General features: G+C 38.6%; 1 protein-coding gene across 1 annotated transcript in view; it reads right to left on the bottom strand.

Annotated features, from left to right (window-relative positions):
• The window catches only part of IL7R (interleukin 7 receptor), a 40,953-nt gene that overhangs the window by 13,382 nt on the left and 12,003 nt on the right, over positions 1–15,568 (bottom strand). Inside the window, exons 2-3 of the mRNA XM_082382407.1 lie at positions 15,089–15,227; positions 4,449–4,606 (exon numbers count right to left, since the gene is read on the bottom strand). Coding sequence (XP_082238533.1) covers positions 4,449–4,606; positions 15,089–15,227 — 297 coding nt within the window. The remainder of the gene's footprint in view (positions 1–4,448; positions 4,607–15,088; positions 15,228–15,568) is intronic.

The raw sequence follows: 15,568 nt of genomic DNA, 5'->3' as shown, positions 1-15,568 counted from the left end.
AGTTACATGGAAACTGGGGATCTGCATCCTGGCCCTGGCTCGTAACTTCTGGTGTGACTGCAGGTTGCCTGCTCCTTCAGTCTTGTTTGCATTAGCTCTAAACTCCTCTCTGCCTTCTTCCTCCTGTCTACCTGCCTAGGATCAGAGGCACCATATATGAAATACTGTGGGAGGGAGAGAGGTATTATTTCAGGCAGAACAAACCCAGAGAAAGGTACTGAAATCTTAGGAGCACATGTGTGTCAGGCCACCTCCCACCCTTGACTTGGGGTTTCCCTGTCTTGTCCTCTTTGCTGTTCTTTCACTAAAGCCTGGGAACTTAGTTGTCTAGGGATGGGGCAGCCACTTGTTTGCATGGCTGATCTCAGACAGAGATTGGGAGATGCATAGGTTAAAATCTAACCTAAACCTATTGTTAATGAGGGAGTGTGTGTTCATCACAACTTCACGCAGTAGACTGAGCTGGATTCCAGGCTATATGATCTGGGCTTTAAGACTGACTTGCTGACCCAGTAAAATGAGCTCATGTGGTGGAGTTTGGCCCCCTTGTCATAATCACTTGCTTGTAGTGGTGGCTTCCTAAGTGTCTCCTGCCTTGATTTCCCCAGAGGTGCTGAAGAAGAGGAAGTGGTTCTTTCTTTACCCTTGGATGTCTTCTGCAAGGGGAAGTTTACCCTTTTTTACCCTTAGATGCACTATAAACAGGGAAGATACCCCAAAGGGAAGCAGGAGGAAAGGTAGTGGGTGTAGAGAAACAGACCAACAGAGAAAACTGTCAGTCCTTTGACACCAGCCAAGCCAGTTTCTACCTGCCATTCAAGGAAATGATTAAGATTCACGTTCTCAACAAAACCTTTGACACTGAATCCCTTGCTGCATCCCCATCTCCCAAGGCCTCTCAATAATGGAAGAATTAAGGGAAGAACAGACTAATGTTGATTATATACTTACTAAGTGCCAAGTGCTTAACTTATGCCATTTTGCATCAAAACTCACTCATTGCCAGTATACTGATGAGGAAGCTGAGTCTGAGAGGTTAATTAGCTAAGTTCAGCCCCCATAGGATGAGTTAATAAGATGTAAATCCAATTCTGTCTGATCCTGAGTCTCACTCTCCTTCATTTATTTATTTTTTAAAAAATTTATTTATTTATACAGTAGGTCCTTGTTGGTTATCTATTTTAAATATAGCAGTGTGTACATGTCAATCCCAAACTCCCAATCTATCCCTCTCCCATCCCCTTCCCCTCTGATAACCATAAGTTCATTCCCTAAGTTTATTCTGTGAGTCTGTTTCTGGTTTGTAAATAAGTTCATTTGTATGGAGAACAGTATGGAGGTTCCTTAAAAAACTAAAAACAGAGCTACCATATGATCCAGCAATCCCACTCCTGGGCATATATCTGGAGAAAAACATGCTTCAAAAGGATATGTGCACCCCAATGTTCATTGTAGCACTGTTTACAGTAGCCAAAACGTGGAAGTAACCTAACTGTCCGTTGACAGAGGAGTGGATAAAGAAGATGTGCTATATATATATATACAGTGGAATATTACTCAGCTATTAAAAAGAGTGAAATAATGTCATTTGCAGCAACATGGATGGACTTGGAGATGATCATACTAAGTGAAGTAAGCCAGACAGAGAAAGACAAATATCATATGATATCACTTATATGCAGAATCTAAAAAAAAAAATGATACAAATGAACTCTCTCTCCTTCATTGAGCTTTTGTTTCTGTGCTCAGCTCTCTCCCACTGGCTTGTTCAGGCTCTCCCCACACAGGTCTGCTTCTAAACCCAATGGTACACTTGAGCAAATGAGAAAAAGGTGCTCATTCCTCAAGCAACATCTTAAAAAAGTTAATTTATTCTTGGCACAGCTTGAACTATTATATGAATTTACCCTGACAAGAAAAGGGGGGAGACAGAAGCTGCCCCTGCAGCCTTCCTGGGGACCTGCGCCTAAAGAAGGAGTTGTGAGTGAGGGGAGGGGTGGCGGCAGGGGAGTTCTGGCTCTGGGGTTTAATCAGCAGCATCCAATTTCAACTTAGTTAAATGACAGTTCTATTAATGAACTGTCGCATCAGGAACCAGAAGACGGTGCTACTGGGAGACATGTCTCCACCACCGCTCACCCTGCTTGCCCAGGCGTGCTTTCCAAAGCCCCGAGGTGCTCACAGCACCGCTTCGTAGACCTGTGCTACCAGCAGAGTGCACGCCCTGTCTCTGCTCTGGTCCCTCAGAGGAGGTGGCCGCTCAGGTTTTCCATCTGCTGGGTGGTACAGAATGTGGCCTTCGAAGAGCACTGGACATATGAGATCCGGGGAGTCTGATGGGGCAGACTGCCACCAAGAGCCTGTGGGTGTGCCCGAGGGTTCCCATGCTCATGCACTAGGATGCATGTGGGCCTCTGTGCCGGGGTGGGTTTTTGTAAGAATGGGCTCCCCCCTGGGGCTTCAGGACTCTGTCACAGGACTGAGTCTCTGCCCTCTCTGCCTGCTCTCTGAGAGTGAACATGTATTTGCAATGTAAATGATGAACTTCTAGATATAGTGCCCTGTGCACAAACTGAACATCCATCCATAGCAGCCTGGTCTCCAAATGACCAAAACTCAGCTTGCTTGTGTCCCGATACTCAGAGATATCCTGTCGTGCCACCCCCCCCAAGCACTCACACTGGTTGTGCCTAATGTCTCTTTTCTACTCTCCCTCTGCTTTTTCTACAAGATGACTGTTCAAACATGGAACTTCTGCTTTTGCCCTTTACTATATTAGTGGTCCAAAACTGAGACTAGATTCCAAGTTCCTCTTTGTCATCTCTAACGAGTATTGCTCTCTTACCTTTAATTTTCTTTTAGGAGGGTGAAGGGAGGGGGTTGAGAAGAGGGAGAGACAGAGCCATAGTATTTAAAACCAGAAAGAGAATGCACCTCTTCAATCACTTTGAACAGTTTTCTCCCCACATATGTCGTTTCACTTGTAAATCTCCATAGGTAGAATGAATACAAGAAGTTAGGATTCCATTGCACTGATATATCATAACTGGCTTAGACATTCCCCTCTACCAGGTATCTCTGAGGTTTTGAAAAAGAACCTTATTTACCTCAGTGTGATAAATCTGTAAGTAATGGGAAACTTTTTGTGTCTATATTCCCAGTCTTTCTGATAATTTTATTTGCTTGGTAACCGAATGGTGAATTGGTAATTAATGCTGACTTACAACCAGATAATCGAATGGATTTACTGAAATCCATAATTCATATTATTATGTATATGGATATTATATAGAACCAAGGGAAACATATAGATAAATTTAGCAATTCAAATTGTACTTTTTTTGGATTATAATAATTATCACTTTTTCTGGCCAAGTGTAATATGTATATTCTACATACATATTACACTTAATACATATATTCTAGGCCGAATCAGATATAACTATGCATCACTCCTCAATAGTAAGTCCCCTAGGAGGGTGTGATGGTAATTTCATGTGTCAACTTGGCTAGGCTATGGTCCCCAGTTGTTTGGCTAAACACTAATCTAAAGGTACTTTTTTTTTTTTAAAGACATGACTAACATTTAAATCAGGAGACTTTGAGTAAACTAATTACTCTCTAAAATGTGGTAGGCCTCATTCAATCAGATGAAGGCCTTAAAAGCAAACACTGAGATTCCCTGAAGAAGAAGCAATTCTGTCTTAAGAATGCAACATAGAAACGCTGCTTGAGTTTCCAGACTGCCTGGTCTGCCCTCTGGAATTTGGACTCAAAACCACTATATCCACTCTTACCTGAATTTCTAGCTTTCTGGCTCGCTCTACAGATATCAGACTTGCCAGCCCCTGCAATCATGACAGTCAATTCCTTAAAATGAATCTCATTTTCTCGATCGATCTATCTATCTATCTATCTATCTATCTATCTATCTATCTATCTATCTATCATCTATGTATCTATGTATATCCATCTATCCTATTGGTTCTGGTTCCTCTGGAGAACTCTAATACAGAAGGCATATTTACTTTTAAAAATAACTTGATAATTTTGCTAAATACATTCACAGGTAGGTATGTGGGGAGAAGATTACAAGGAATTCAGGAAAAGGTAAGGTGAGGAAGGAAAAGACATGTGTGGGTGAAGTATAGGAGGCCCAGCTCCAGTTAGACACTTCACACAGATGAACTCTTCCTGCAATCTGTGTCAATCACCCTTTTTCATAGCTCAGTTTGAAGACCCTCAGAGTTCTCTCACAGTAAGAATAAATAGCATAAGCTTCAAACTTTCATTTCTCTTAAGAAATTATATGCATTAGAGAATTTGATATTTTCTATTGTAAATAGTTTTCATGATTTGTCTACTTTAACATACAGAAAGTTCAGACACAGATATCTGTCTTCCGATATCTGAAAAATGGCAACATACCTCTATATACAACTTCTTACCTATTTTGACTATGTTCATTTTTTTGCAAGTCACGCTTTTTCTTCCAAGATTCACACATATTTTACTGTCTCCAATCAGTAAGAATTTCTTAGTCTTGATGAGATACATCCCTTGCAGTTTATTAAAACTCAGGCACTCTACCTCCAAAAGGGCCCCACTGTAGAAACAAAAAAGGAATTTATCTTAATTCAAGTAGGAGTTTCTGTATAGAAGGAATAGCATCACATCCACTTTTCATTTGTGTGGCTTTAAATTTGTCCATAGGGTAGATGCATATTTGAGAGAGAGAGAATTAAAATAAAATAGCTTTTTGCTGCCATTATAATCAGCATTGATTTACTCAGGCATTAGATGCAATTGAACCTGAAATAGTCAAAGCATGTTCATGAAAATAATGGAAAATTCTTATCTTGTAATAACTGATTATTAGAAGATAAGTACTTTCTTTAGATGGGAAGGTAATTTCTTTTTTTGATGTCCTGCAGGAATAAATTGAAAAAATAAAGCCTGTAAAGAAATATTGACCAAAAAAGCATTAAAGGAAATAATAAAATAGTCTAAAGGATTATATACATAAAACCATATACACTTAATGGGTAATTTGGGAATTTTCATAGGTAATTTTGGCTGAGTTCCACTTTTAACTCATCAACAGACTTTAAAATCAACCCTTCTCCCCATGTTCCTTAGATTAAATGTTCTAGGAATCGAATTCTGTTACTTCTGTGACCTCCTATTCCCAATTAAAATCAGGCTTTCAGGAAACTGAAGAAAAGAGAATGTTGCCTACTATGCGACCACATCAAAAGCTCCAAATTGTACTCTTTTAAAAAATTCCTATTTTAAAAAGAAAGTATGTTTTAGTTCCAGTAGTGGCAGAGTAACTTATATTGCACTAACCATCAACATATAACTACTAAAAACTTTGAGCAAGATATTTTTGAAAATTCTATTTAAAAGCATTGGAGAATAACCAAAAGCAGACAGACACTAGGGGAATTTAATTCTTTAGAAAAGAGTGGATTAGATCCTTGTTTCTAGGTTGCTTGTTTTGTTTTGTTTTATCTGAAGGCACTTCTGAGGTCACATTATGATGGGCATTTAGAATCTAACAGAAGGCCACAGTTTTACCATCTTGAGAAGTTAGAGGACAGAGTTTCGGTTGGCCTGAGTGGCTGGGTATTTTTAAGGGAGAAAAGTCTAGAAATGAGGAAACTTTAGACATAGAAGACACTAAGTCTGCATATAAACTCTGCTTAAATTATTATATGTCCCCTTAATTGTGCAGTTGTGGAGGAAAATCCAAGGAAACCATGGCAATAGCTAGATGGCTCTAGAAGGAACTAACAAGATATTTTTGGTGCTGCCTCAAAAGAAGAATTTGGAGATTAATCTGGCCAAGTTAACTGAGTTAAAATTAACACTTGCCAGCGGAAGTTATCAGAATCCAATCAATCAATCAATCAATAAACAAACCACCCTATTATCGATAGTGTCCTTCCTACATTCAAAAGCTACTACAAAAGAGCAGAAATAGAAAAATGTGACAAATAGTCAAGACAAAAAGCAGTCAATGGAAACTGACCCCAAGGAGACCTGGATGTTGGAACTAGCAGAAAAGAACTTTTCAACAGCTTTTGTAAATATGTTCAAAAAAATATGGTCATAATTATTGAATGAATGTAGAATCTTAGTGGAGAAGTGGAAACTATAAAAGAGAACAAAATGAAAATACTATAACTGACAAGTACAAATTTAAAGTTTTTAAAAATGTACTGAATGTATGGGATGGACTTAATAGCAGATAGAAGAAGGCAGAAGAAAAGGCTGGTGAAGCTGAAGATAGATCAATAGAAATTATTTAGTCTAAAACAACAGAAAGAAAGTCTTATTGACCTGTGGGACAATATCAAGGGGATAGATAAATATGCAATTAGAGTTCCGGAACAAAAAGAAAGAATTTGGCTAAAAAATATTTAAAGAAATAATGTTCTCAAATTTCCCAAATGTAGCAAAAAATATCAACTTTTAGGTTTAAGAAACTCAGCCAATCCAAGCAGGATAAATACAAAGGAAACCACACCTAGGCACATCATAGTCAAATGGCTGAAAAGCAAAGGCAAATAAGAAATCTTGAAAGCATCCAGAGAAAAATATCACTTCTCATCAGAAATTATGTGAACGAGAAGACATTGGAATAATATATTTAAAACTCTGGAAGGGGAAAAAAATGTCCACTTTGAATCCTTACACTACAAAATATTCTTCAATAATGAAGGCAAAGTAAGGATATTTCTAGCTACATAAAAATTGAGATAATTTGTTTTAGGAAGTACTTTAGACCAAAGGGAAATAATAATAGGTGGAATTTCAGATCTACAGGAAGCAATTAGATTGACCAGAATAAATAAAAAAGCCAATACATATTTTCTTCTCTTAAATTCTTTAAAGATAAAGATTGTTTAAAGCAAATACTGTAGCATTATTGTGGCATTAACAATATACGTAGGGACTTCCCTCGTGGTGCAGTGGTTAAGAATCCGCCTGCCAATGCAGGGGACACGGGTTCCAGCCCTGGCCGGGAAGATCCCACATGCTGCGGAGCAACTAAGCCCGTGCGCCACAACTGCTGAGCCTGCACTCTAGAGCCTGAGAACCACAACTACTGAGCCCGCATGCCACAACTACTGAAGCCGCGCGCCTAGAGCCCATGCTCCACAACAAGAGAGGCCACTGCAATGAGAAGCCTGCGCACCGCAATGAAGAGTAGCCCCCACTCTCCACAACTAGAGAAAGCCCGCGCACAGCAACGAAGACCCCATGCAGCCAAAAAAGAATAAAAAACAACAAAAAACCCCAATATATGTAGATATAAAATATATGACAGTAGTACAAAGGGTAGAATGTGATAAGTACAACTATATTGTTGCAAGTTTCTTATATTTTACATGAAATAGTACATTAACTCTAAACTCTAAGAAATGGTTGAATATTGCAACAGTTAGAGTAATCTAAAAAGAGATAGTGCCCAAAAGTGAAAATAAGGAAGAAATTGAATGTTTCAATAGTTCCCTTTCTTTCAAAGAGGTTCAATTTATTATTAATAAGAATTTATTATTAATAGAGGAGAAATGAACCCCTCCCAACTTACTTTATGAAGTTAGCTCAAATCTGGTATAGAAAGCTGGCAAAAATATTACAGAAAAGAAATTTACAAATTAATGTTCCTCAAGAAAATGTCAATACATTGATATTAACACATAATGACAAAGTGGAATGCATGCAGGAAATCAAGGTAGGTTCAACAATCAAAGATCAATCAATACAATTCACCACATGAACAGCATAAAAGGCATAAATAATCTGATCAACTCAAGTGATTAGAAAAAGCATATGACAAAATTCAACATCCATTTATGATAAAACTCTCAGCAGACACATCCTCAACCTGATAAAAGGCATTTACAAAAGGTCTATAGTTAATAACATACCTAATGGTGAACTAGTGAACAGTTTTCTCCTAAGATAAGGACAAGGCAGGAATACCTATTTTTCACCACTTTTATTCAACAGTGCACTGGAGGTTCTAGCCAGTGCATAAGGCAAGAGAAACAAATAAAAATCACCAGTTTGAAAAGAAAGAAAATAAGACTTTCTTTACTTGCAGACATGTTTGTTCACATGGAAAACTATAAAGGTTCTCCAACACAATCACGGGAACTAATATAGTGAATTCACTAAGGTCGGTATACAAAAGTCAATTATATTTCTATAGACTAGTGTCCAAAAATTGGAAAGTAAATTAAAAAAATAACAGCTCCATTTATGATAGCAATAAAAACATAAAATGCTTAGAAATAAAATTAATAAAAGATGTTTAAGGCCTTTGCAATGGAAATTACAAAACATTCCTGAGAGGTATTAAAGGAGATCTAAATAAATAGAGAGCTACATTCATGGATTAGTAAACTCAGTGCTGAAAAATGGAAATTTCCCCCAAATTGGTGTATGTAATTTTAATCAAAACCTCAGCAGGATTTAAAATAAATCGACAAGCTGATTCCAAAATTTATGTGGAAACCCAAAGAACTCAGAATAGTCAAAACAACTTTGAAAAAAGTAGAACAAATATGGAGGACACAGAGCACTTGATTTCAAACTTACTATAAAGTTATGATAATCAAGACAGTTTAACACTGGCACAATGATAGAAATATTAATCAATGGAAAACATAGAGTGTTCAGAAATAGACTCATACACATAAGGTTACTTGATTTTAAAACATGCACCCAATCAATTCAATGGAAATAAACGTCTTCAGCAAATTGTCCTGGAACAACTGAGCAAATGTGTGGAAAATATGAACCTGAATCTCACAAAAATTAATTGGGTATGGAGTATAGCTCTAAATATAAAGATTAAAACTGTAAACTGTTTAGAGGAAAACATAAGAAAACATCCTCCTAGATTTGAGTGTAGACAGACAGACATCACACAAAAAACACTAAACACAAAAGAGAAAAATGAAATACATTGGACTTCATCAAAACAAAAACCTCCTGCTTATTAAAATATGTCATTAATAAAATGAAATGGCAAGCTACAGACTAGCAGAAAATAGTTATAGTACATATATCTAACATCAGAATTGTATCCAGAACATATAAAGAATTCACATCCATCAATAACAAAAGGACAAATAATTCAATGAAAAAAGACAAAAGACTTTAACAGATACTCGGCAAAAGAAGACATACAAATGGCCAACTGTACCTGAAAAGCTGGTCAACGTTACTTGTTATTTGAGAAATGTAAATAAAATCATGAGATACGCTTTCAAAGCCAAATATTGGAAATGATGTGTAGCTCTCATACATTGCTGGTAGTAGAATGGTATAACCACTTCGGAAAACTTGTTGGGTAGTTTCTTATAAAATTAAATACACACCTACCCTGTGATACAGTAATTCACTCTGAGGTTTTTACCACAGAGAAATGAAAATACGTACCAACAAACTGATTTGTATAAGAATGTTAATAGTAACTTTAAAAAGAATAGCCTCAAACTTGAAAAAACTCAAACGTCCATCAAGAAAAGAAAGGATTAAAAATTTGTGATATATTTGAACAATGGAATTAATATTCAGCAACTGAAAAGATGCGCTATGAGATAAGCATCAACATAGATAAATCTCAAAAACATTTTGTTGTGTGAAAGCAGCCAGACAGAAGAGAGTGAGCAGTGTGTCATTTATGAGAACTCACAGAAACTGGCAAAACCAAAGGCTGATAGGTTTCAGAGCTGTGGTTGCTCACAGGAGATGAGGAAAGACTGCAAGGGGACAGGAGGCATCCTTCTAGGGTGAAAGAAAGGTTCTATATCTCAACTGAGGTGATGGCAACATGTCAAATATGTTTCTCAAAACTCATTTAAGGGGCTTCCCTGGTGGCGCAGTTGTTGAGAATCCACCTGCCAATGCAGGGGACACGGGTTTCATCCCTGGTCTGGGAAGATCCCACATGCCGCGGAGCAACTAAGACCATGTGCCACAACTGCTGAGCCTGTGCTTTAGAGCCCGTGAGCCACAACTACTGAAGCCAGCGCGCCACAACTACTGAAGCCCTCGTGCCTAGAGCCTGTGCTCCGCAACGAGAAGCCACCGCAATGAGAAGCCCGCGCACCGCAACAAAGAGTAGCCCCTGCTCGCCGCAACTAGAGAAAGCCCACACACAGCAACGAAGACCCAACACTGCCAAAAATAAATAAATAAATAAATTTATAAAAACAAAGTTGACTAAAGAGTTGAAGTATTTACAAAAAAAAACCCAAACTCACTTAATATCTGTACATTTTACCATAGGTAAACTTTACCCCCCAAATGAATGGTAATCAAAAAAGAAAGTGAAATTAAATTAATAAACCACATAAAAAATAAGGGAGTAAAGCAGAATATGTATTCTTACTGTCATAATAAACAGTGCGGAGTAAAAGTAAAATTACTCATTTCTTTCCTTCAACCCTCTATTTAATTCACATCTCCTGTGATAACCATGGTTACCAGTTTGTTTTTCCTACATGGTCTAAAATATTTATTGTTTGTGGGACATTCCTTTAACATTTCCCCCCCCAGTATAGCTTTTTTGTTAACTGTTATCTTATTTAGGGTATGCAGTTCTGGCATTGAGTGTGTGTGTGTGTGTGTGTGTGTGTGTGTGTGTGTGTGTGTGGTGTTGGAGTTTCTAGAGTATGCCCCTTGTTGGGCTACATGGGTTTTCCCATTTGGAGAAGAGCAAAAATAAAAAGCAAAATTTTAAGGTAAGCTAGACGGATACCAAGGAACAAACTTGAGAAGAGTGTCAGATGGAAAGTTCTGAAGATGGCAACACTGTCATGGTTTGAGGAGCAAGGATGGAAGAGGACAACTGGGTCAGGATCCCATTTCTGAACTTTAGGTAAATGTGCTATGGAGGAATTAGAAGGAAATGGCTTTTGGTTCAATCATTGAGTTTAGGATATATTTGTAAGTAAAGCATGTGTGGAATATTCAATTGCAGATCCTTGACATGTAGCAAGGTCCCGGTACTGTTGGACATTTCAGAAGAATCTAAAATGGTATTCTTAGTTCATTCCTGCTCTTCAGGGAGTGCAAGTGATGAGCAAGAAAAATAAAGGATCACCATATGGCTGTCTTGTGAGCCTGGGCAGCCTTTTATGGGCTCTGAGCTCTAGGAGCTGCCCTATGTGGAGGGGAAGCTGTGCCGGAAGACTAAGAGACAACTGTGGTCTAGAACAGACAGCCTTGCTTTGTGCCACTAACCCTGGCTTTAGGTGATTGGAGGAAACTCAGTGTCGCCCCATGAGCGGCTCAACTCAATTCAATCCAATTCATTTCAATTCACTTAATTAAATTAAAACAGCTTACTTGGTCGCTAACCGTGTATTGCTAGGATTAGGAACGTTCTGGGATTTCACTGGCCAACACAATAACCATAACCCCACATGTGGATATTGGACCCTTGAAATATGGCTCGTCCAAATTGAGATGTGCTCTAAATATGAAATACCAGATTATGAAGATGTAGAATGCAAAAGAATGTAAAATAGCTCATGAATATTTTTTGTTCATACAGATTATAGGTTGAAATGATAATATTTTGGCAATATTACATTAAATAAAATACTAAAATTAATTTTCACCTATTTCTTTTTTTTAAATGAGGCTACTAGGAAAGTTTAAATTACATATATCGCTCACACATTTGTGGATTGCATTGTATTTCTGTTGGATAGAGCTGTTCTAGGGTATTTTGGTGGGGAGAAGAGATCACTACAAGTACCCAAGCAGTACTATAGGCTAGCAAATTTGGCCCTGTAGGACCTTCCTAAGGGACATCAAACCTAAACCACTCACACAAATTCCTTTGTTCTGAAAACAGGGAGAGGCTACTTGGGACCACAGCACCTGATTCTTCACCCCAACGCCACCTTCCTGAACCTCCTGCAATCGCTGGGAGTTAGCGTGATAAATACATTTCTCTTGTTGGTGCAAACAGATATTTACATGGAAATACTAAAAACAACCATAGATTTTATTCCTCATTTGGCCCTAAAAGACAGAATCTTCTCAAAAGTATTAAACACCTTTGAAAGTTAGTATGGTTTACTGTAGAAAGGACTAAATTAAAAACACTTGACAGATATTGCTAGTTAAGTCAGGAGCATGAAGTAGATTTGGCAGGATGCAGCCTGTGATGTTGGTGGTAATTGATGAAAACAAAAAAATGACATATTTGAAGTGGTATCTGTAGGCGGTACCTGGGAGTGACTGTGGTGCCCCCAAGAATGTGGAAATAAAGGAAATATAATTACCTTCTGAGAGCTCACTATGAAAGTTATGCAGACACCTAAAAAGCAGGGTCCCAAATTTACATGCCTATGGTGTCCATGTGGGTAATAGAAATGAGAAAATTTAGCCTAACTTCAGGACTGAGATTTAATTCCCCATTTATAGAAGCAATCAGAATTCTGTTCAGCTAGTCTGGGCCTAGCATTACCAAATCTGATTTTTAAAGAGATACTTAGATTTTTAAATGATGGCTACTAAATTTAGAAAAATTAACCACTTTGAGATATGAATCAAATTAACTCTGGTCTTAAAATCAACAAACAAATTTCCTTTGTTTTGCTGTATTTACTGAACCTTTGGATCACATTTTTAATGAAAATCTGATGACACTGAGAGAATTAAGTACCATTTACAGGCACTGACCATAAGCCAGACACTAAACCTTCTACCCCAGTGCAAGGTGGTTGTTAGGATGAGAGCTTAAATGACTCCCCGGGTCACAGAGCCAGTGCCACTACTGGGATTCCAACCTCCCTGCCTGTTTCCAGCGCCTCTGCTTTGTCACTCCAGGTACCTGGGAGCTGGTTAGGGTGCTGGTGAATGAAGAATTTCTAGATCCCCCAGTGAGAGTGGATTTATATTGATGCACAACCTACTGGCCCTCTCTGTTCCTCCTACCCCGCAAACACCTGAGTCCGGGGTGAACTTCTGGGTCACTATGATAGTTGCATCTGTCCATGTAAAGTTGTCAACTGGAGTGCTGGCAATCCAACTCTGTGATTTTGGCTAATCCAAGTCCATCCCTGAGAGATGGATCTGCACACTGAACAATAAGTAATGGGTTTCTGAGCCTGGGAGACTGGCGGTCAGATCAGGCAATGCTTGCTAGAAAATGTCCCTGGTGAGCCCTCTGGGAAACAGCACCTGGTTTCTATCAACAATCCCCCCTGTGTAATGACTTCAGCAGAACTCAGTTTTCAGTAATTTACAATTTCTTTCTTTATAAATTTATATTCACAGAAAAAAAAGCTCGAATAAAGCTAGTTTCATTGTGGAAAAGAAGCCCAACCAAAGCAGCAAGTACAGCACTCTATTTAAGTGGCTTTAACTTGAGCTACATCACTACTTTGAACCCAGGAGCTGCACGAATCTCTCCCTCAAGGTGTGGATACCTTTGCAAAAACGGCTTCTCTCCAGAAGCACCTTAACCTACTAAGGGCTTTATACTTATACTTTCACACGGAAAACGTGTCTTAAAACAATCGCTTTCCAACGGAAATATCTGAACCCAACTGAAAAACCCAAACGGAGGCTATGGACAGGTTAAAATATGACAGGAGAAATCAAGAGACTTGTTAAAGGAAGCGGGAAAGTTTGCTCAAGTGGCCAAGGAAGTGGTCAAATACCATTGTGAATGAAAGTGGACAGAAGGTCAGCCTCAGCCTCCCCAAGAAAAACCACTGCAGTTCACCACCCGGCTGGCTGGAGAGCCCAAAGCAGACCTCTGTGTCGGAGAGGGTTTTGCCCACAAAAATGATTGCATCTTTTGAATGAGTTGTTCGGCTGCCTTAGTGGAGTCTAGTTGCTGCACAGATTCTGAACATTGTAGGTTCCTCTTCTCCTGATATATTTTATTCCTGGAAAGCATGTTATAGAAGTGAACTGACAGAGGCAGACTGAGAACACACTATGGAATTCAAGTCCAAGGTCATATTTATCCAATGACCATAGCAGAAGGCACTGCATGAACAGATGTAGGGAATTAACATAAGACATGGGATTCAGGGCTTGTCTAGACTATATATTGCGGAGGGTTGGCTGAGTGTCTAAGGAATTTACGAAGCCCTCTTTTACTACTGGTGGATCTTGACTTACTTTCCTTACTAGGCAACTAACTAAAATTAGGTCATCTGATATGAATTTGGAAATAGCTACAAGTCAGAATTTTACGATAGAGTATTTTTTTCACGTCATTAGAGATAGTAACCCTTGGCAACAAGAGATGATTTGTGGAAGAGGGAGAAGATAAAGTTCTCTGAGTTCTTTACCAAACCTTCAAACCAGACACTTTCTCTTTCTTTTTACCTTTTCTCAGAGGTCCCATGAAACCAAGAGCCAATTTATTTCTGTGGATTTTTGGAAAACTGGTATTGAGAGTACCATCTGAAGTCAAACTGTGTCAAGGGGATGGCAGTTAAGTCTAGATTCATAGAGTTTTGACTTAATGCCTCTTTTTCATTCCTTATTACACACCCGATATGTCTTCTAATTAAATTATTAAAGTATTAAATTATTTAAGCATCACATCTCCCCATGAGGTGGTATATCTCATTTAACAGGTGAAGAAACTTAGGCATAGATAAGTTATACAACTTACTCTAGATTAAAAAGCTAGTAAGTGCTCGTGTTGGGATTAGAAACCAGGCACCTGCCCTCAAGTGCAGCTTCAAGACACTACATTGTCTCATGTTGGGCAAAGAACTTTTGGGGGATGAGTGTCCCAGAAGAACCAGAATTTAAATTCTGCCATGAAGTCAGGAGGGATGTGGGATCTCCTACATCCATACTGTCATTTGGCTGTAGCAGTGGGACCTGAAAGATGAACTCCTGAGAGTTGCTTTGCTTGAGTCTCTTGGTGAAGGACAAGGGGTTCCAGGAAGTTTTTGGAATTTATTCAATTTTAATATTTGATAATTAGCTCCCACACTCTCGCCTTTGCAGCTGGTGCTGTACAGTACACGAAAGAGAGACAGAGGATTTCTAAGCACTCACTGAAGGCACCATTCCTCACCATATTTCAAATTCCATATTGGTGCTGTTGATGTCCGGGTCGTCAAATGCGCAGGTCAGCAAGTGCTGGGATCCATCCACTTCCAGCTGACTGTAGCACGAGAATGAGTAGTCATCCATTTCTGCATCGTCAAAGTCTCCTGGGAAAGAACAAACCTACAGCTGTTAATGAAGCAAATAAGTGCATCTTTTTGAAATCTGGAGGGACTGATAAAATGGCAGCCTTCTGTGGTGGACATAAAGGAGTGATGATTGTTTATCTAAAGAAGGAAGGCTCAAAGACAAAGACAAGAAATAGGATTTCAAACAAACAAAATAACAAAACCAAAACAAAACTTAATGAGCACAGATTTTTTTCTAATAGAAAAAAACTCATCACAATTAATAAATAGCCTCCTAAGATCTCTAAATATCTCTGCCATTGGGTTAGTGCATTGGAGGTCTAGAATGAGACACTGAACACACACTTTCTTTTATATAA

The sequence above is a fragment of the Balaenoptera borealis genome (genome assembly GCF_965194805.1).
Source record: "Balaenoptera borealis genome assembly, chromosome: 2".
Classification (NCBI taxonomy): Eukaryota; Metazoa; Chordata; class Mammalia; order Artiodactyla; family Balaenopteridae; genus Balaenoptera; species Balaenoptera borealis.
Note: the sequence above shows the minus strand (reverse complement) of the source record. Positions and strands in the feature narration are given on the sequence as shown.